We start from the raw sequence: 23,487 nt of genomic DNA, 5'->3' as shown, positions 1-23,487 counted from the left end.
GATTTCCAGAGGCCTCCATTTTTCTATCATATATCATAGGTATAATCGTACAAGTTCTTGATTTGTTATATTAATGGCTGTTATGGCGATGTGCGACCTGTCCTTTGATTGCAGATTGAAATATTTTTTAATTGATAAATCCAAAATTACATGGAATATGAATCTCAAATATTATATTACATTTAATTTCTTGTTCTACACGTAATCGGGTGCGTCGGTGGTATGCGATGAGCGGCTCGTGCGCAGGCCTCACGTAAATTTGATCTTTGTGCCGCTCTGCCTTCTGATGGTCAAATTTAAGGGGGAGATGGCATTCTGATTTTAGGGGACAAAGCACCGGGTTCCCAGCTTTAGGCTTGCGTGTAAAGAAGTGGCTTGCATAGTTTGATCCATGAATGCATGCCCTTTATTAAGCTGAAAAAGAGAAGTGAGACACAACAGCTTTCATCTGGATGAAAGGTTGCTATGACTCCAGGAATTCCGCGTCATGTTTTATGTGATTATAAACATGCAAGACATCAACAAAGTGATGTCGGCAAGGATTCAAATGCCCTCCACATTGACCAAAAGGCCTTACCGTAGCTCTGGACGACCCTAAGGAGAAGGAATAATGGGTTCCGCTGCATGGTTACTTGAGAGATAATATGCCATTGTATATATATATATGAAAGGATGGTAAGGTCTCGCTTGGCTCATGTTCTTAATTCCAAATATGAAGCGTGACGGATATGGTCATTAATACTTTAGATTGCATCATGGTTAAGTGTCTCTTAAGCTTTTAATGTCAATTGAAACGCAACCACCGACGCCCACATGCAGTAACGTATTTAATTCGGCAGGCATCGTACCTTTGTGATTGCACGTGCAACGTCTCCATATGTACCTTCTTCATGGAAACCCCATTAGATCTATTAATTAATTAATTAGGTGAAAGCAGTTTTTTTTTTTTTTGGATAAAGGATTAGGTGAAAGGAGTTACCACGCAGTCTTAGAGCTAGGCGTCGTCCATGTGAGGTTAACAGATGACTCGTTTTCTTATTTTTAATTATTTTTTTTACAAACGAACGTTCACATCAATGCAGTATAAAAATAGTCCAATACATCAAGATGTAAAAAAAATTATAAAATTAACAGATAATTTTTATTTTATTTTTAAATTTAATCGTCGAAATGATCAGTAATAAATGCTGTAATTCAGTCTGCTGCATTATTAATTTATTTTTAATTTTTTAATTAATAAAAAATATTAATTGTTGGCCTTTTGATGGACAAGTTTCAGAGTATTGGCACGTGTAAGTTGGATCCTTCCATGCATTCTCCAGGACCGAATTGATGGAAATAATTATTATAATTTATACCAACAGCTGTAGAGCTTGATTAATTGTTGAAAATGACAACAAATGTGACCGCGTGGCCCACGGCTAAGACTGGATTTATTTGTGATCATGAGAGAGAGGAGCTTTGTGTGGATGAGTCAAAAGGTTACACTTGCCTGAGGCTTCCTGACACGTGCAAGTCGCTTTGATGACGCCAGCTGATGGTTTGACGTCTATATCAACAAGCAAGGTGATTCTTCAGGCGGGGGCGATGCAGCCTGTCTTTTAGAAGGACATGATTTAAACTATTTTAAAATTTTAAGTAACAATATACGCAAGCCTGTGGCTTGAAAAGCACACTCTGATAGTGTCTCTTGAGACCTGGATGCATGCTTGATAGACAATAATTTTCTTCACAAGAAAACAATGGAGATATAAGGTCCGAATTTTTAGAGCACAGGCTTGCTGTAATGCAAGGGTGCTACTTTTTACCCAACAAAAGGTTTTAGTTTTTTCAGCCTCAATCCTTTTATAAATAAGGATGCATCAATCAAGTGCACCAATCTGTGCAAATGAAAAAGAAAGCAAGAATTTCTATGAAGTGGGATAATATCATGGTGGACACAAAGGATGATAATAATTGTACATATCGTATGTGAGGTAATCCATGAACCAAAGAAATCATTCTATGGCATGAAAAGTTTTACCTTCACTGCTGAAATATGAGGTTGGAAGAAATTTGATAATTTTTAATTGGTTTAATGTGAGATCACATATTCACGTTGTTATCCAACCTGTTTAGTATCAATAATGTCATATTTTGATCCAAAAAGAAAAAGCATAATATATTACTTTGCAAGTGAACAATAACACTTTCATCTAGGCAACTCGGTAACCACGTGGTACCCGGATATTCCAGCGGGGCCACGTGGATGATGGCCAAGCGTAGTGAACCCGTGTTTAACAGCTGGGAAAGAAGAGAGGAAAGCAAACAGAAGCCGTGGCTGCTAGAGCCTTGTAATCTTGACGTTTGCAATAATTTTCATCTTTTTTTCTTAAGAAAAAAAAAAAAGGTTTGCAATGTATGCATGTAGTCATAGTTGCTTGGTTGCGGGTTTGTTGCCCCAGGTTTTGGATTCACAGTTCTATTTCTTAATGAACCAATTCAGAATTGGAGGATAGTATTTTATGAATTTATATAGTTTACTATTAAAATGACTTATGGACCTAGGGTAAGATTATTGATAAAATGGTTAAATTTGTCGAGAAACTTGAGATAAGTATTATAAACACATTTTACAAGAGAGTGAAGAAGAAAGACAAGAAGATTTAGTACATGAAAAGATTATATTAATCAATATTAATACATGCTTCTATTTTGCTCATTTTTTTTTACTTATTTAATTGAACCATATTGCCAGCCAACTTATTTTAAACCAAACTTGGATATTTGCATGAGGTTAGCATTTAGCTAACGATGGCCTTTGCAGGACAGGATGTTGAGAACAGCATACTTGATGTCACCAATCCACTCCAGCCAGTTTCTACCCTTGTGGGGATGCCACACGGAAGAAGGGGCTTGGCATCCATACAATTTAAACTAGATGGTTGGATTCAAAATCCTGAGCTTTTTGAGAATGTTGCTGAGACGCGGATTGGACGTTGCAAAATCTTTGAATAGAAGGCTGCGAGGAGAGGAATCCTTGTTATCCAGCCCAGAAGAATTAGCGCCTAGGGGAATGTCAACCGATCGATCTGGCAATACTGTCTCAGAAACAATTTTCTGATACAGTTTGCGGTATCTAAGTTTTTCCTTAACCAGGTGTTCAATGTCGTGCAAATAGAATTAGTGCTCCATCAATTACAAAACCAAATTGTGATCATCCGGTGTAGACTAGCATTAACCTCCACCAGTCCACCTGGTCCCTTTTTTTTTTTTTGATGCAAATATGACTAAAAAGTACAGTTCTATTATAAAATAAAAACCGGTTCATTCTTCAGTGTTCAGCAACTTTTCATGCATACTACAATGATGAAAACGTGTTGCTCAGCATCTACAAATGAGAAAACTATGACCATTTGTGCGTACCAACATTCTCCAAACCAACAAGTTAAAAAAAGCCAATGATGGTTAACAATTTGTTAAGTTTCATCATCCAAATATGAGAGATGATGGTAGCATGCGAACTCAGCTACCAAATACCTCAGCAATCTATTGTTTTCAGACCTGCAGCACACCACTGTGATAGTGAGTGCTACAGATCCACATAGAGATCTCAACAGGTAAGAGGGCAGCCTAATTCCTTGGCAGCAGCATCAAGGAAAGCAAGCGTCAACCCAGTTGCACGCCTGCTGTGAGCTTCCCATTTTATGCACTTCTCAATGTCTGAATACCAGTTGATGACGCCGGCGCTCAAGCTTCGGTAAGAGGGATCATAGAGGCCCTGCCTATCCCCATGCATAAAGGTAGTGGACTTGGTTGGGTTGCCATGCATTATAGCTCGAAGAACTGATGTGCTGAGAGCACGCACATGCGCACTCGAATGAGAAAGGCAACGGATTGTGGCTGACAGACGAAACTGCATATACATCGAATGTGAATCATATTGCTTAATAGCGCAAACCTACAAATGCAGGCTAATTGGAATGAGTGAGATAATTACCTTCAGCAGATTTGAGAGGCCATCTGTGACTGCCAAGCCTGATTCTCCCCAGTCCTCAACTAGTTGAACTGCTCTAGCTGTTACTTCCAAAAGCTGCTTGTGTTTGCATAGATGTGTTTGCACAAATAAGAATCATGACAGTCAGAAAGTGACGTAATCCATGTCTATGATGTAATTCAAGAATGCAGGCATACAGAAACACGTACTTGAGGCATTAGAAATCAGTCAAATGTATACTTAACAAAAAAAGATTTTAATGGGAAAATCAAAAAACTAAAGAGAGACTCGATATATCCATAATTTTACGGATGGTGTCTCTTCTGAACAATATCATGTATCAGTAGAAAATTGACACCTGAAAGTCAGGGCTTGACAATTGGAACACCACATAATCACAACCATCCATTGTTGTACCACAACATGTTTAGTATAAAGAATTTGTTTTTCATCTTTTTGTTGAAAAATTGGTTTGTTCAGATGTTACCTCTAACTGGGGCAAAGTGCATGCTTCACCATCAACAAGCATTCCATCTGTAGCCCGAAGAAGAAGATCTGGAGCCCTTGTCATAATTACTAGTGCTTCTGGGCTATCATGATTTCTCAGAAGTTCAACAATCAACTTTACAATTCTCTGGTTGATTCTCCACATTCTCTGACCTTGTTCATCATCCCTTGCAATCCAGGGCTGCAAATCCTTTTCCGCCTGTCAAGAACACACAAGTAAAATGGGGGCTGACAACAGGGCTAAACAATCTAACTAATCTACTGGCTAAGAATACGAAGTTAAACGAATCTTGGACCTGGAGAACAATAGCGGTTGATGCTTTTGTTGGTGATGCTGAAACAACATTGCAAAGGGCATCTACTACCTATAATAATGGAAAAGATGGTCAGTCTGACTCTTCTTATGAATGGTCTAAGCAAACACAATAGTTCGTGAGCAGATAGAGAGAGATTTAGTTCATTAATTCTGCACTATATGTGAAAATGGAAATTCATTTTGGTAACTTCTTACTGACTTGGATTTGGAACACTGTTCTTTATTTTTCGTCTCTATGAATCTAATGAAGATAGTAATACTACTTTAACTGGACAAATTCTAGTTGGATTGGTTGCAAGCAGCTATTTTTTTTTCAAAGGAGAAACATCCAAATACACACAATTACATGGCATGATGCAAGCACATTATTCTACAATATAGGACAACTATAATATGAATTGCCCTAAGAAATCCCTCGAACAAATGATACTGCATAAACCAACAGTTTGCCACAATAGATGAAAAATCCACACAATATACATGACTTAAAGGGGAAGAAAATAGATGAAGTGGTGGATGAAAAGTGACATCTAATCCCATGCACCTTCATTGCTAATGAATAACCGGATTCCTATTATTATTATTATTAGAATATGATGGATTGTGAGAAGGGAGAGTATTGCTTGAGTTAGAGACAAGATGTTAAGACCAGATGAGCTCCACATGCAAAGCATCACAACGATATAGCTCGTGTACATCATGAAACTCTCAGAATTTAATACAAGACAACACTAGCACTATTGATGGATTTCCCAAATGACTGGGGACCATAATGCTGAAGTTTCTACATTATTAAGCAGTGAAACATGCAAAGCATAAAGCAGTTAAAGACACAAAGCATTGGATTGGTTTAAAAAAATCATGGGAGCATGAAAAGTTAAAACAGAAGTTACTGGAAAACTCAGACAACTAAGTGATATTGATTATAGGATAGAAGCCTTTTAGATACAGAGCATTAGGCAGTGAAAGATCAGTGCTATAGGAGGACTGAAGAGATTAGTGCAGCATATTAAGACAAAAAAGCACAAGACAATAACTACTAGAACAAGCAGTACAAGTACAGTGGTTCTGAATTTTCTAAATTTTTGCTATATTTTCCGCTTTCAGTGTAAGTCTTCCAGTCCTACCATCTTAATCTTCATTATATCAGACGACCATGGTTTCTTAACTAGGAAAGAATATACCTGTCTCCAACCTTGATGGGCGGATGTACTTTCTGCAGTCATTTGTGTTTCTGGTGCTGCAATTAACTTTTGCCATAATAATGAAACAACAGAGAAACATAATTCCTGTTTCTCTGCAAAAACAGATCTTAGCAGAGTTTGTGCGCCATGGTTATGTCCTCCATTTCGATCCATTGTAAGAAAGTTTGCCAAGTCTGATGCATCCACTGGCAGACTTGCTATATTTTTCCCTGCCGTGTTTACAATAACATCATTTAATCTAATGTCTTTTTGACATGTTAGGAATGTTCCTGAAGAACTACTCTTAGACTCTGATGATGTAGGGTCCTCTAACTCAGAGATGCTACTACTTGCAGAACTGGATTGTCCTCTACCACTGAACTGCACTGGATCATCTTTCCGTACTGGTGCACGCACCAAGTGTGCCTCAATGGGTTCTGCCTTGTCAACTATGGAGGCAACAATTTTTCCATGTATGTCAATAAGATGATAAAGTGAAGATGCCCTTGCAGAAATCTCAGTGTCCCACTTGCATCGCATCAGAACAGAGAGAGCATTCATGCAGGCTTTGGATCGTCCAAATAACTCAGAAACATGAGCAGCAACCATAGCTGCAGCCACTATCTCATTGGAACTACAACTCCATGATGTACCAACAGATGATGGCTTCAACGAGAAAAGGGCTTCCAAAATACTGAGGATTCTACGAGTGTGATCAACTGCAGAAAAAATACTATTCTGTAACTCGTTATTCACACCATTTTTTACTGTTTTTGCCATCTTTGGAGAATTTTTAGAATCTGAATATGCACCATTTTTTGAAACCAAAGGGAACAGCTGAAGTTCACAAGCCAAAGCACATACAGCAGCCAGAACATAAGAATCAAATGTTGCAACAGGACCTTGTTTTTTCTTGTTTCTGTTTCTTGTAGATGTTTTCCCATTAACTGTCTGTGGCTCCTCAAAGTTCTCGTCAGGGAAAAGTCTACCACAACCTGTTGGTCTTTTACTTCCATTGGGCAAAGCTTCATGACTGACACAAACCGTAAGTACCACAAAAAGTAGGCGGGAGGCAAGATCCACAGATGCACAAGATTCCAGAAATAGTGAATGAATCATCGTATGAAGCTCAGCAATAGCCAGATTCTTAGTTGTAAACCACATACTGCCATGAGCTCTTGTCTTTCTTTGTTGATCACCGGAGGTTTCTGGTGGAAAGGTTCTTCGCAGTACAGCTTCTACAGTAGCCACAAAGATCCTCATGAGGCATGCTTCAGATGGGCTTCCACGTGGCAGATACTCCAAGACTTTTTGAAGGGGCAAGTACAAATTCCAAGACAAGGTAGGAGGTTGCAATGGGGTTGCAACCACCATCTCAGGCAGATCAACAGCTGAGGAACTCAGAGGAAGCAGGCCATATGCAGCTTCCCATATGGTACATATTCTCCATTCGACATCAGGACCATGGGCACATAACATAGAAGCAATTCCTTGTGCAGTTGCCTCAACAGTGGCTTCAGAAGCAGGAACTTCTAGCTGATCCAATTTCAATCAGCAGGAATGGATGTGAGTCACAAAGCAAGCAACATGACCTAGCTAATGGAGTCTATGTATTCTTAAAGCTGAGTTTGGACAGACAGGACCAATAAATCATGGTGGCCAATAATTCAAAAATATGATATTGTTCATAGAACAAATCGTCGGCTCTTAAGGTCTGAAGTTACCTGTTTTTTATAGGATGATAGGTAGCCACCTAGGGGTTCATGCTGGACTGCAGCCCCTTCAGCATGCTTCAGTGGAGGAAAAAGCAACGCAGGCTGTGAGAGTATGCGGAAAAGTAAAGCAGCTGCAGCATCTGCAGCAATACCGGCTCTCGTGGACATTGCAGTGCCAATTGCACGCAGGAAATGCAAATGCATCCAATATCTTGGAAGCTACCACATGAAAAACAAGGAAGTCAACAACTACATACTGTGCATTAAGAAATGCTTCATTGCTTAATCAGCTACACTGATGCCACTTTTTCTTGCGGTACAGGATGCAACTTGTTGGACAGCAAACCATAAACAAGATAAAATGACAGGAAAATTTGTATATTAACTGTATTTATATATAAAAAACAGAACTTAGGAATATTGTATATCAAAACTCATGTAGCCGCTGCACACCATACTGGCCAATTAACACCAAATTAGAACAAACGTAAAGAGGTAGCAACAATCTTTGGAGAATGGGAAGTTTCCCACCAATCATATATAAAGAAGATATGCAAGCACTTATGATTTCCATTTGCAAAACATAGTTGTTAACCTATTACACAATAGATGTTCGGTGGGCAGATTGTCATTCTTTATATAAGGGCAACAATCTAAAGTGTATTATCATATAATGAGCATTCTGAACAGGGTTGTTAGCTTTTGTCACTTTAATTATTGCAATCCAGAAACAATGAATTTTCATGTCAATTTAACCACTTAAATCTCAGTAAATCTCAGATGATTTTTACCTGAAATGAAGGCTTGGAGGAGACCAAGTCAGCTCTATAAGTCAAATCAGGCTAGATGCAACTCTTTAGTGAAGATTGCTTATGGATGGGAGATTACCTACAATTTAGACATTGTTTCAGACTTTCAAGTAAGCCAAGGATCATTGCGATAATTGGAGAGCCAATAATAATCCAACATCCTTGGTGTCATTCTCACAAACATGGTCTACCTTCTCTAAGGGTGGGATGCCATGATAAGAGCACTGGATCAACTTCCATCTAGCGAGGGGCAAAATCATCAGTTTACAACTCTGGATTTTGTTCTTGAACTTGGAGGTCATCAAGACCCTCCCAGAGCCATCTAGAAATGCTTCAGCCGTGTTCCCCATTCTCAGGACTGCCCTCATTAGTGAGCGTTGGACCAACATTCATCTCATTTTACATCCCTAAGCATCGTTCTTGAATTCAGTCAAAAAAGTAGTAGCTATGTTTTTGTCCTTGGCCACGATGAATGCGTTTATGCTTTGGTCTTTGCTTCTATTTTTTGTACGTATGCTACCTAGCTGGTCTCTATTCTATCTATATTGAAGAATGTACTTGTTCATGGTAATCTTTAGTAGTCTACATGACGCCCCCCTTGTGGCCTTTTTACCTTCATAATATTGTTTGTCTTGTTGAGTTATTTAAGTTCAACAAAATCGTACACATCACTAGCAATTCTTTTTATTTGCAAAACAAAAAAATATTTAGAAAAATTGCCACTTCATCCAGCCTTCCTGTATCATTGTCCTCATTTCTCTACAACAAGCTAGAATAGTTCATGGAATTTTTTATATACACTTGGACAACCATGCAGTTTTTGTACCTATTGTCAAAGATCTTGCTGATTAATTTATCATGAGTTTGAGGAGGGAGGAGGGCAAGGGTAATTAAAATTATGTTTAAGATACTATGAGTCAGTACTTCAGATGGCAATTATAAGCTTATACATTGGGGTATTGGCCCTATTAGTGGGATTTATTTTTCCTTGCAGGTCATCCAACCTTGTGATGCAACTTTAAGACCGAAAAGAATATCATTTTCAACATAGTAAGGCCAATGATATTGCATGAGTTGAAATGTTGGGGAATGGAGAATAAGGACAGTTCATGAACATATGATGAGTTCTACAAAGCTAAGAATGTTAAGGTGGATCTGTGATATGCCATGAAAAGACATTTCTATTTAAGGTCAGACATTGCAAAAATAACTATTTGAGAATCAGGTAAGATGGTTTTAGTAAGATTGGAGGTGGCAATGATGAAACTAAAAGTCTAGGCTTTGGCTTGATACCTTGATGGCTCATAAATGAAGAGGGAAAATTCTAAAAAAAATGAAAAATGGATGGAAGTTGTGAGTAGGATTTCTAGAAAAGATGAAACCTTGGTAGGAATCAATGATGCCGAGCTATGCTGAACCAGCTGGCTTAGGACGTCCCAAATTGCATAAGTTGGCAACAGGCACGGCTTAGGTCTTTAAAATGAAAGAGAGCTGGTTCACCTATATTACCCCTCTCCGGGCTATCTAACATGGTTCGGCCTCTATTCTTTGCCATCCTGTGGCTCGAAATATCCGAGAGAGGCCCCTCGCTGCTTGCGAAATGCCCCGCTCGCAAACACAACCTACCCCCCCCCCCCCCAATCCACCCACCTGCTCGGCCACTCGCAATGGTCCAACCTTCACCGCCTCCAATAAGTCACTCCCTTCCACCCTATTCCTCCTTCCCTCTCTCTCTCTCTAGGTCGGGTTTGGATCAGGATTTGCCTTGCCCACCTGTTCCTCCCTCCTTCCCTCTCCCTTTCTCTACCCCCCACCCCCTCTCCTTTTCTCCCTCTCCCCTTCCTCTTTCGCTCTTCTAGTGTTGGCACTCTTTTTTTTTAATGTTTGGAATTCTATTTTTTTTTAATTTTTGAATTTTGAACTAAAGTAAGCAACTATATGCTAACTTCAATTCAAAATTCAAAAAAAAAAAAAATCATCCAAAATGGACTAGAATAGCACAGTACTAGTACCATACCACCCACAACTATTATGAATCCCAGTACCAGTACAACCAACCTTGGTAGGAATAAATACTTAAGAAGGAAATAAAATATTCATGGCACTATTAGGATAATGTTTTATGTTCATGAACATTCATCAAGTCAACACCAAACAATGAGAACATGGTTATGATTTAGGAACATAGGTAGAACTAGAAATTATGTACTCAAATAGATGCAAATGTTCAGTTACCTAGGCACAAGGTTTCAAGTACCAATTTCAGTACCTGTACTAGTAGCCAACCAATACAATGTCAATATGGTACAACTTCTGGTCCTAACAATCAGCACAGAGGTGTCCCAAGTATTGATTCCTCATTGATATGGTGCAATATGCTTTAGCATATACAAATACTCAAACCATGCCTTGGCAAAAACTGCTTCGCAGTACTCACATTAGTTCACATCCTAAAACTCGAGAAAGAATAAGGTCGGGTTGCAAAACCAGTTAATCATACATGTATTATGTATATATTGTGTACAATCATATATATGTTGAGTATAGTGCAAGCAAAATAATGAATAATCTATACAGCAACTTATATATCTCTAATACTCTTCTTCAAACCTACTGCAAATCAACAACCCAAGAGTTTCCTAAGAAATTACCAAATGTACACTATTATGGGTCTTCATGAAAAGCCCATAAGATGCTTTGCAGATGATATGTATGGAAGGAAGATGTAGTATGACGACAAAACCAACAAGCAATTAATCTAGATGTGCTTTGTCTGCTCATGGTAATTGGACTACCCTAATCTAGGTCATATTCTGAGTGTCATGAATCATGATACAGGGATCAAATCTCCAAAAGTCAATCATTCAAAAAGCAACCATGGTATGCAAGCAGTCAAGGTACTTCTCACATAGCACCTAGATGGTATGCAGCTACTTAAGCACGTGCCTATGGAGATCATATTTGAAAAAAGTTAAAAGATAAATAGATTTACAGTTAGAAAATAGAATAGAAATTTAGAAATAGCTCAATAAAAACTCAGGAAAAAAAATTTATACGGTTGTTAGGGCTGCATATCTAGGGCTTGGGCTTATGCAGGCCACTAGGGTGCCCACCACGCAACTTGACTTTTAAATGCAAATGCAGCACAGAACCTATGTAGAATGGTGAAGAGCTGCATAAGCATATGCAGCCACATAGACTGCTCCTTCAAACCATACTAAAATAAATGCCCATAAATAGTATGCGGTGCAACCAGACAACCTCCACAAGTGTGGGAAATGTAGAACCTAGAAGCACTGACTAGTAATGTACAAAAGCCAGCGATAAGGGGTCCTTGATGCGATGCAAGAATACAAATGGGTTTCATCTGCCAGTTCAAATATGGCCAACTCCAAATGCAATTGAGGATGACTGTGAAACAGTTGTCCCTGAAGAAGCTTGAATTTAGGGTAAAGCCATTAGTGATCATGGCACCTGTGCTATACTTTGGCTGCATAAAGAAAGACTGTCCCCATGTCAGAGCTCATGCTGGTGTTTGAACATTAGAGCACAGAACTCGAATCAAATGCTCAACCTGTAATACAAAATGAAATAACTCCTCACAAACCCACCTCAATTGTATAAAAAGGCAGGACAAACAATCTGAAATCTTCTAAGCTATCCAAAAATTGGCGAGTTCAGGACAAATGGAGAGACAAACTTTGTCATTAAATACAAGTAAATACTTCAACTTACTTGGAAATGGCTCTAGATCCCAAACAACAAGATGGACCCATAAGCGACACGTAAGAAGATGGTGCACAAGGCAAATAGTCACACTACTCCAGAAGTAGTCATTAGAGTGAGTCGCGACATGACCAGAATGTGCAACAAGGTCAAAGATAGGCAGTCAGAAATGCTATAGGTGGTCTTCTCTGTCACAAATTTGTACCTAGATCGGAGACATTAACATAGCCCAAGAAGGTCAAAGAGAGGTAGTTAATTGTTAATGGAAATGCAATAGGTGAAGAAAAATACTTCTCCCACAAATTTGTATCTAGATCAAATACATAGACCGATACATTGGGTCAAAGAAGATGGGTGCACAAGGTAATAAACTAACATCCAGATGCTTGCACTAATGAGCTAAATGTCAAAGGCAGATAGTCACTGGCATTGAGAGAAGCAGTAGCCACTAGATTGAAGAATGGTAAGAACAAAATGTGCAAGAAGGTCGCCAACCACTGGCAGAAATTTTAAAGTTGAATATCTGGGCTTTCCCCAAACAAATTTTGTTCCTTTCAAATCAGCTTTGCCACATGATTTCCTAAGGAAAAAACAACGATAACAGAGAAATATCTCAAATAGAGACAAAATTCTCAAAGGGTTAAAAAGGTGACAAAATTATTAAAAAACGAAAGCAGTTTGATGAAAACAGCCCAAAGAAAGATGAAGTATGTAATAGTATTTTCCAGAAACATTAAAAGAAGGGGAAACAAGGGGCTGTTGAGCCTCCTTCAAAAGTGGACAGACAATGAGGTGAGAGGAAGTTGACAGAGTGCAAGACTATTTTCAAAAGGTGGAAAAACAAAGTAAGCCTAGAAAATGTCAAACAAGCTGGAGAAGTGCCCATGGTCATTGTTCACCAGTGGGTGAAAATAATAGTCAATCCAGCACATATCAAGGAAGAAAGGGGAATGGAACTGCAGAATCAAGCTCCTCAGGTGTAAAAGAACCTTCAATTTGGCTCAATTCTGGCAGTCAATGGCCATTGGCCCATGACTGCATACCAGATTTTGGCAATGGCCTAGTTCACTGAAGCTGGCAAAGGTACCATTGCATTTGTCCTAGTGCAATGGTCAAATTTAACAGTAGAGATAATGCAAAGAGGCTGAGTCCTGCACAAACTTCTCTCGATTCTCATGTAATAGTCCTGAGCACATATTTGAGCTCTTGTACAGTGAAACTTGAGGCATCATTGTAAATACAGCAAAAAACACATTACATTTTGGTAAGGCAGTTACAATGAACAAGTTCTCCAATAAGTGGTATCAGAAGAATACAAGAATGTATAATTCATATATTTGTACCACAGTCTCTCTAAAAGAAATCTGATTACACATTTTATGCTTCACATACTTAAGGAAAGATACAACACATCTAAGGAGACCACAATTGCTAGTTATTAGCATACATCTTCCCATGTGCATTTATGCCAAAATGATTTAAGACCCGAACAATTACGATGGTATAAGCCTTACTCACCAAACTATAGTACAAGTGGAAAGGAATTTTTTAGCTGCTTAAATTATGTGGTGCATCTGGTCACAAATGGTGAATCTCTAGAAGTAAAGACAAGTGCAGTCTTGTTCATTATGCCATGTTTCACTTGAAAGAAACACTAACTTAAACAGTAATATTTACAAGTAATTAAGCATGTACAAACATATATTGAATGGAGTAAAACCAGCAAATTTACTATTAAATTTTGCATATAAGTGACAAAAAGGAATAACTGTGTGAAGGACAGAATTACTGGATAGATACACCATTAAACAGCATCATTTCACATAGGGATGGCTTAATTTTCATAGTTCTAGACCTACCCTCATGCCAGTTGCATAGTCCTCAGCTGCTCTGAGGAGTTCAACAAGTTGTACAGCAGCATCGAGTGCATCTGGAGCCCATGAGGGTGGTGCCTCAAGGAGTCCAAGAAGCAGCCTCTGTGTAGCACTTGGAGTGGCAATTGCATAGTACCTGACTCAAAAATTTTCAGCTATATAAAAAATTTTCAAACATGATAACATGAAAATTAGTTTGAGGTTCAAATATGCACCTATGAAATAAACGAGCATACGGCTCAAGAGCAGGCAGCCCTGCAACTAGATGCTCATCTAATGGAGTCGTGGGAGGAGGGAGCAAAAGTGCAGGAACAGCAGCTGCTGTTAAATTAGCAGTTTCATAGCGAGCTACTTCCTCATCACAAACACTCAATATGACTCCAGCTCCATTAGCAACAGCCCATCGAGGAGTGGATGGCATAAGTTGAGGATGTTTCCCAGATCCACGACTACAAGCTAGCACAGGCAAAAAAATGGAATGATCATTAGTTCTAAACCACATGCGCAAGTTCAGCACAAGGTAAAAAATGGAAAGATAAGTCTCTCAACTTAACTTGTATTAATATGACAAAAGCAAAAGTCAACTTAACTAATCAGCTTCCGGATAAAAGCAACAACTACCAAAAGGACAAGCATATAAAGAGGGCTTTCATATCAAGCTAGCAAAACAAAAAAGAAAAAAAGGGGGTGCTCTAAAGGTGTGCTTGGATTTGTTATAAAGGACATTGCAGAGTATCAAAAGTATTACACATTTTGGTCAAATTAATTCTGTCATTTATGTTTTATTTTCACACAAAGAGTGACAAGATTAACTGAAAGCAACTATCTAAAAAAGCTACTGAAGCATTGGTTCAACTTTCAGATCAATGCTTATGCATACATATTTTTGTTGAGAAGGATGCTTATGTACACACACTCTGTGTGTATGAATAAGAGATTGTCATGCAGGATAAAAATCTAATGTAAGTTACATGTTGCACAGAGGAATATAATACATCAAGCAATTATCTGGAACCCTTCAATGCATCACTATGGAAAGCAATTTCAGTCTCTACTATAAGCTTCACTTGTTGGAGCAAGCTGAATCCATTAGTCCAATCATTCATCATTGAGACTGATGCCAAAAATCTGAAGGCTTTTTTTTTCTGTTAGAGAATGGTTATGCCAATGGACCCAATTGAACTGCATTAGAGCTTGCTGGATATTGAAATTCAACTTACTGCCCTCGCCTCTGACACCTGTCCTTCTATTTGTTGCCTTGCTAGCCTAATTAAAATTTTATTTAGGTTTGTTAAACCTCCACTTGCCAGATATTTTGCTTATATGCTCTCACGTTCAAATTTCACAAACCCTGATGCCCTATTCTGCTTTTAGCAGCAGGAATCATCTAGTTGGTCACACCTGTTTCAGAGTCTTGCTCTACTCAAGCAAAGTAAAAAGGAGTATTTCTTAAACATGGTCATTCTCCAAAAAATGTCTCATGATTTATTTGAATAGAACCACCAAAAGCACTTATCATGGAGAAAGATACATCCATGAATTAAGTCCGCTCTTAAAATCAATATTTCCCTGTAGACCTTTGCTTTTGTAGGATATCATTTTATGCTTCAACAATAATTTCACAACTGAATTTGCTCCCAGACAGGTCCCCATTCAGCCTTCCTGGGTTTAAATTCTTAACATACAATTGAAGAATTAAAATAGTGTATTTGTTTATATAATGCTTTTCATAATTAAAGAAATGAGAGATTGCTAATGATCTTAAATTGAATTAGACTCCAAAAAAGTGCCATTTGAAATATACAAAACAAATCAAAGATATTTACAGAAAATATTCACTAACCAGTTGTTGGAGGCTTTAGTTCTCCACCAGCTGCATATTTGCCCATCACACCGCCGCACCTAATTTCACAGGCATTATTCAATGGTCAGGATAAGCACATCATCCCATATTTATAATTAATGCAGTGCCAATAGTCTGATAGGAGACAATGGCCAATGCTCATAATTGTCGAATAAAGAAATATCTATTGGCTGGTTGGGTGCAGTATAACTTAACTCAAAAGTTTTATTGAGGCATGATGCCTGCCTTTCCTCTCTTAATATCCAGCAAGAACAAAATGAAAATTGGATTAAAATAGTTGTTTCACCTAAACATAATATTTTCATATTATAAAGCCATCAGCATTTAAGTATGCCTCTTGCAGATGATATATAGTCAATGGATGAGATGATCATGGAACAGATTATTGTTTTGAATAGAAAAAAAGACTTCAATTGTTAAGGTCTAAATATTGTGAAATCTAAAACAATAGTGGGAACAAAAATGAGAACAAGGCTGTGATCCTAATTGATAGACATGAGATATGACCAACATGACAATTTCGATACACGAAATACAATACATAGTAGAATTAGGTGATATGCAGAAACATGTACATTTTATATTAAGATGAAATACCTAGAGAGGGCATGTGGGAATTTAAGCGATCATTGCGTTGTTCGGTGCACAATCACTGCATATCTTTGATATAAAGGAAACTAATTTAATAGCAACACTACCGATAGGAATATCATAAATGTATTATAAAATTAGAAAGGATATGGTTAGCATTAAGTACGAAGAGGGCGAACCATGGTGCAACAGTAAGTTTGCCCCATTGTGACTTGAAGGCCAAGTTCGAAGCATGGACATGGGGGTAAAGCTGCATGCGTCTCACCCATCCTAGACCCCACAATGGGGAAAGCCTTGTGCACTGGGCCACCCATTTTTATGGTTAGTATTTCATAACTTAGTATTAAGTATAAAGTTGGAAGTCCGATCCCTTGACAAAAGATATTGATTGGAGAATAGACTAAGATAGTATGAAGCACATGCCAAAGTAGGATCACGGAAAAGAATTGGAATTCTGACAATGCCATGATAACTAGCAATTTTATAACTTGCACCGACAAAAGGATGCATTTCAGCCCAAATAATTAGAATAAGGCTTGCTGATTTTGATTCTCCCTTGACAAGTCCAAACTCCTAAAAGATAGACTAAGTTTATAGGACTATAACACTATTTCAGCCTATTCTTCAATTGCATCACCTTATGCAAATTACCCCCAGCTTACAAGAACTCAATAGAACAATGAGAGGAGTGAACATGATAGATTAAATTTAATAAATCTACATATAGACAAGAAAATTTATTATTCTAATATTGACATCTTTCATGGCTTGATAATGAAGAAGGTATTACATATTGAAGTTCTAAACATAATTATACTCACAATATCCATACACCCACACATACATACATACATATACATACATATATATAAAGTTAGATCATCTTATAGCAGCATGGTCTAATAAACACGATTGCCCTAATCTTTTCATGAGTTCCACTTCCATGCTCCCACAGCAGCTCCTGAATCAGGTAGCGCAACTTCCATCATTATCATGGACATTTATATTTTCCTACATAATGGAAGCTTCTATGTGGAGACAAGAAAATGAATATAAATAACTCAGAAGAAAAATTTTAGAAAATCACTTCTACGATTTGTTATAAAGCAAGGAAGGGATAACAAGGAATTGCCAGGCTTTGTCTGGATATCTGAAGTGCAGACTCTCTGCAGCAAATTTTGCAGGTTATGGAATAAACATTCTTAAATAAAATGCTTCTATGAAAGACAGTTTTTTGTATAAACAATCCGCAAATACCTTGGTATTTCTGTGACATGCAATTTTCCTGAGTTATCTAACTATACATGATCGAACAGGACTAAAGATAAATTTAAAAAGGGAATTACTCACCATCGAAAATAATCACTTCGGATGCCCAAAGGTGCAGCAAGCAAGATATCTGTAATCCAAGGAGACAATGGCCGCAATGGTTTCCGATCATGCTCCTGCAGAAGTGAATTGGCAGCTTCTCCCTCATTGGAGTCACTTGTAGTGGCATGATTGCCACTGCTGCTTCTGTCCGCTTCACTACTATGATGCTCAGACTTGTAAATTGGTCGATTATAGTGAGTGAGCACCCGCAGAATTTCCGCACATGCTAAAGCCCATTGTTCGTTATACTCTTTCTGCAATTAGAAGTAACAAATATTGATCATAACATACATAGAACAAAACAAACACTTGAATTTGTTAATTGGGACTTAAAAGTTATGATTTTAGAACCAAAATGGTACCACATGGAATTAAAAAATTGAGTCTACATCAAAATATATCAGGCTGTTGAAATAGAAAACCTACATAAAAACTAATCAAGGATTTCTTACCTCATTATTTTGGCTGACTAGATATATGAAGGAACAAAATGGAGGATCATTCTTATCATAAACCAATGTCCCATCAATTATACGTGAAAGAATAGGATGGACAATAGCATGGCCATGCTCTGGATGATGAAGAACAAATATTGCTGAAATATAAAGTAAACCCCAAAGATCAGTATGTTGTTTCAATACCGCAGAAATAAAGGCAATATTTTCAGCCTAAGTTATAATGGCTGATTGATTGAAGTATAATTTCAGTACCCAATACTTCATCCAAAAGGCGCTTTTCTTTATATGGATAGTAATTCTGGATTAGCTGCACAGACAAAATAAAGAAGCAGGTAAAGATATGCACCATACTACTCATGTACATATATGTTTTGTCAATATAAAGTCCATACAGATGAAATGCTCATGGTTCATATGATTACTGTTTCAGTTCATCTCATGCCAAGTTCTCCTAACATGTTTAGCCAGTTGGCAACCACCCATACAAAATCAATAGGTCCATACCTGAGCTACATCTTCTGGGAATCGCTCCGAGGTGAACTGACCAAAATATTCAACATAGGCCATTATTTGCACCTTACAAAATAGTACAAAGCATATTAGCTTTTGGAGAAAAAAGAATGAGAAAAATTTAGGAGCCAGCTTGACATGACTAATAATATATGCAAGCATAGCTATAAAAGAGTAGATATTTGTTCTAAAAGCAAGTGATACCGTATGTTGCTCCAATTAATGCCAAATCATAAATTCGGAGTACAACTTCATATTTTAGCAGAATTAAAGAAACTCAAACCAAAGATGATGTTTAAAAATGAACATAAATGACAACCCGAAGAAGCTTTGCATGTTTGAGTTTGTGTCAGTTAGGTAATGGACAATGTGCATGTCAATTAGATGCTTATAATACAAAAGCCATGGAGAAAAAAGAAATGGAACTAACATTGATGACTTAACTCATAATAAAACTTTTGAAGTTTTTTCCTAGAGTATTATTTTCCTATGGAAGGCATGATCGAGTGAAAAAACATATCTACATTTTCCATCTGTTTTTTTTCATCAAAAGGAAAAAAGCCTCCAAATAGTTAAGCAAAAAAAATGTGTGCCATTCAGTGCACGAGGCTATTGCCACCGGCGGGTCTAGGGAGAGCCAGATGCATGCGGCATTACCCTACGTGCAGAGAGGTTATTTTCATCTTTTGAAAACCTAATGGTCAAGTGACAATTAAGCAACCTTACACTTGCACCAAGACCCGCCCTCCCTCTTATAATTGAGTAATGATAACTAAAATTAACTACTCAGAATTCCAAAGCATTAGAAAATAACCATGATAACTGCCGTATACATGAGCACATTAACTTCCTTACAGAATAATGGGAAAAAGAGACCTATCCTTCCTAGCACCAAGAAAAAAATATGTTGCATAAAGCACCAGATTTATTTTACTTCGATTGCATCTGGATTAGCAAAGGTGTTAATAAATCAAGATCCCATCATCAGTATAGTGCTTGATTTGTAGGAAAAAGGCTTGAAAGCTACAATTCTGATTTCCAACCTGCATAACCTATTGGTCATTTGAAGGAATGATTTACAATAACAACAACAGATTAGACATACAAAGAGAGGATAAAAGTAAGACAAGGTGAAAAGAAGACAAAAGAAAGCACTTAAAAAGAACAAAGAGGGGAAAGATCAGATATAAGATTATTTGACACTTTCTCATATTTATCGGTAACATGAACCTAGGGAAGTGGCAAACTCCCTACATTTGGTTCCCAGCCACATGGTTGCACAATCTTAGTATTTGGCAGGTGCCATGCACGTGCTTAATCTAGTATAGTGAGTTATGATAGTGACTTTCTGCACAGAAGCATCTGGAATATTAAAATTAGCCCAGGACATGCATTAGAACAAGGCCTCAAAAATCAAAATCCAGCATGCTTGCTGGACTCCAGGACTTTCCCATTATATATAGAGAGATGCCAGCTAAGGATTCAAAATAATTTAGGATGTGACTAACCTATTAAGTGCACACATTTAATTTTAGAAATGAAACCCTACATAAAAGCAAGTGAACTCAACAAATCAATGCTCCTCTAATTTCTAGCAGAAAGTTGCTTCCACATGCCAGCATCATACATAGAAATTAGAAGTAAATTCATTCAAGAACATTCCTAAAGATGACTCCTCCCAGTCTATCTTTCGACTTGACAAAGAAGCCAGCTAGTCTGCTTTTGAGAACATCTCAGAGAAAGGCACGATGAACCTGCATGTTCCTGGTTTGTTCACAATATACTGGGTTACTGCTTACATCAAAAATAAGGAAAAAAACTTTTATCTTAGTGAATTTGTAATATTATTTTTTTTACATATGCAATATTAGAGTTTATCTAGATCCATGACCAATTGACTGTTTTTACCACCTGTCGCATGCTAAAACCCTCTAGGTAAACACATTCTGTAGTATTGTCTACGACTTGTTTTTGTTCAGCATCTCATAGCCTGAAACAGGGTTTTTTCCCCCAAGGCCAAAACCAAATGCCCATGTACATAGTGTAAAACAAGGGCCTTAGTTGCAATTAAGTGGAAGCTTCAAGGTTATACTAAAACTCTGGTACTAAAGATAGCGGTGTTATAACATGGCTCAAGCAAACAAGAGTTCCCAGATAGTTCACTTAATATTTACAGATAAACATAAATATCCAGCCATAACCCGTTACTTTTGGGGTATCTTATCTGTTTTTATTTTTTTCTTTGCCTTTGGTTCCTATCTGATGGGAACGTTTCCCCTCACCTCCATGGAATTCTCCATGCCAACACTAGACACATCAAAACATTTTTCAACTTAACCTTTGTTTTCTTGGGAGGGAACTCAGTTAAACTAATTATTGAACCATAAAAAAAAAAAAAAAAAAAGAAAAAGAAGAAGAAAAAAATCCAACTCGTGATAATATCTTATTACTTTTGTAGAACCCTTGACGTATAATCCTGGAAGAGCTCTTTGAAAGTTAAAATCTCCAAAACTTGGCATACTTTAATATAAATAAGAAAATATGAAATCTTTGCTGACAAAATAAAATTTCACCATAATTTCCACTTGTCAAAAAGGGAAAGGTTCACCAGAACAGACATTGATTTATGCCAAACCCATACTAAATATATGGACGTGAAACAGAGTTTAAAAGAAAAATCCAGAAGGGCTTCAAACATCAATACGTGAAATTTTTTTTAAACAAGAAAAAGAAGAAGCAGAAGAATTTACTAAAAATCAAATAAACATCAAGTGACTTTATAAAAATATCCTCCATACCTGCCTCTGCTGTTCATCTTGTGGAGGAGGCCAGAACAGAGACGAGAACTGGAGCCCATCGATCCACTTTTCATAAGAAACAGACATCCCAATTCCTTAGAGAAGACTTGACTCCCTCCCTCCTTGCAGCGTTCGTACAATCGCGCAAACCGTTCCTGCCAAGAACCAGAGCACATGTAACTAAAACAGCATACAGAAGACCGATCATCGTCGCCATACAAACCAAGGAAACCCAATACAGCATCAGTTTTTCATCGAAACAGACCTCAATACCTCGAATCAAGAATCCTCGGCCAGCTCAACTCTCTTTAAATCCACCAAAAAAGAAATATTCTCCAGGTCATCGATCAACCGCCCTCCCGGAGTTATATCTCCAACACAAGATTATGAAGCATCTGAACTGATCTCAGAGACATCAATCAATCTCCGATTCTCTGAGTAACAAAAGAGAAACAGGGAGGGGAAAAAGAAAAGAAAAAAAAATATTTTCTTCACTTTCCTGGGAATCAAAGGTTCGGAAAAAAAAAATTCAAGCATGCAATATAAAGAAACACATCGACTCGTCCATGAAAAGAAATCCAAAAAATGCCACAAGAACTGAAAAATCTGGCAGAAATCGGACGGCAAATCCAAGAACTCCACGGACAAAACAGAAAAAAGAAGAGAAAATAAGCAGAGAAAATGGGGGAAGAGACAATAAGAATGGTACCTGGATCGATCGTTCCTTGGGGAAGAAGCTAGGGATTACGAGTTCTTGTTGGCTTCTTCGGATGAAAAGGAGGGGGAGTTGGGGGAAGGAAGAGGGAGAAAAATAGATTTTTAAGGAAGTTATTGCTTTTATTTTTGGGTGGAGGGAGCGCTAGATACTTCGCCAATCTTGGTCCTGGTCTGGAGGCTGATAGCCCTGCTTACGTGGCACTTGATATTTTCGCAGATCCGAAGGCCCTCTCATGCCATGTATAATGGTCCATGCGTCTCATCGATGCATGCATATATGTTGATTGCTAGGCAACCCACATACCACGCAAACAAGATGGATCCTAAATGACGAAAATGCCCTAGAACGTATGGAAAGGACTCCGGCAGTGGACGCAATGTGGGAGGGAGGGTGGGGCTGCGCCCAACCATTGCAGTCCCGGTCGATTAAATTATATGTATCATTGGACCTTGGCTGTTGCTGATGTGTATCACATAGGGCTATACGCCCAAGGTTTCCAGAAATGTGACCCGTGGTATTTCCAACAGGTGCATGGCAAGACATAGTTACGCTTCAAGCGAGTCTAGACTCGAAATACGACCAAGCCAAATCAAGTGAAGTAGCTAAATATCCGATTCCGTTTCAACTCTAAATAGTTAGATTTTAAATTTGATTTGAGATCAATTAAAATTTAATATTCAAATTCAAATTTGACTCAATTAAAAAAATAATACTCAAAATCAACTTATCAGAATTAAAAATATCAAATCAACCATACTCGAGTTTGAATTCAAATCTTATACAAAAAAAATAATATTAAAATATTTTTTTATTTATTTCAAATTAATAAATTATAATATTATTATAATGTATATATATAATTAGATTTATAAATTTTTGAGTCGCATATTTTGTTGCTCGAGCTCAACTGATTGCACCTCTAATCTAGCAATTCTATAGAGTTATGGATATTCTTTTTTTGTCATATATGTTAGTTTTATAAAATGCACTTGCATGATTAGATTCTATCTAATTCACTTGTTTATCAAGCTCATTAGTTTTTTATGCGGAACTATATTTTGCTTGTATAT

General features: G+C 37.6%; 1 protein-coding gene across 6 annotated transcripts; it reads right to left on the bottom strand.

The window, feature by feature from the left end:
- Positions 1-3,266: 3,266 nt before the first annotated feature.
- Positions 3,267-22,567, bottom strand: LOC105047908 (protein GIGANTEA). 6 transcript variants are annotated; one of them, XM_029265426.2, is made up of 16 exons: positions 22,409-22,567; positions 21,965-22,099; positions 21,700-21,854; positions 18,896-18,967; positions 18,644-18,698; positions 18,386-18,528; positions 17,913-18,187; positions 15,951-16,009; positions 14,323-14,563; positions 14,093-14,243; positions 7,708-7,917; positions 5,984-7,519; positions 4,780-4,848; positions 4,464-4,682; positions 3,980-4,072; positions 3,267-3,895 (listed from the first exon to the last, which is right to left on the bottom strand). In XM_029265426.2, exons 3-16 carry the CDS (start codon positions 21,784-21,786, stop codon positions 3,593-3,595), a joined length of 3,513 nt encoding a protein of 1,170 aa, XP_029121259.1. In that variant the 5' UTR covers positions 21,787-21,854; positions 21,965-22,099; positions 22,409-22,567; the 3' UTR covers positions 3,267-3,592. The 6 variants fall into 6 exon arrangements, with proteins under 6 accessions (XP_029121259.1, XP_029121261.1, XP_010925341.1 ...); XM_029265428.2 differs by having other exon boundaries at positions 21,973-22,099; XM_010927039.4 differs by having other exon boundaries at positions 21,965-22,133; positions 22,409-22,566.
- Positions 22,568-23,487: the final 920 nt, after the last annotated feature.

This window comes from Elaeis guineensis, chromosome 7, assembly GCF_000442705.2.
Source record: "Elaeis guineensis isolate ETL-2024a chromosome 7, EG11, whole genome shotgun sequence".
Lineage (NCBI taxonomy): Eukaryota > Viridiplantae > Streptophyta > Magnoliopsida > Arecales > Arecaceae > Elaeis > Elaeis guineensis.
This window is presented reverse-complemented; position numbering and strand designations above follow the sequence as displayed.

Coding starts and splice junctions, on each gene's coding strand:
- LOC105047908 (XM_029265426.2), bottom strand. CDS start 21,786: ATGTCTGTTTCTTATGAAAAGTGGATCGATGGGCTCCAGTTCTCGTCT. Junction 18,699..18,895: donor TCCCAGAAGATGTAGCTCAG/GTATGGACCTAT, acceptor TTGTCTGTGCAG/CTAATCCAGAATTACTATCC. Junction 4,073..4,463: donor GCACTTTGCCCCAGTTAGAG/GTAACATCTGAA, acceptor AAACACAAGCAG/CTTTTGGAAGTAACAGCTAG.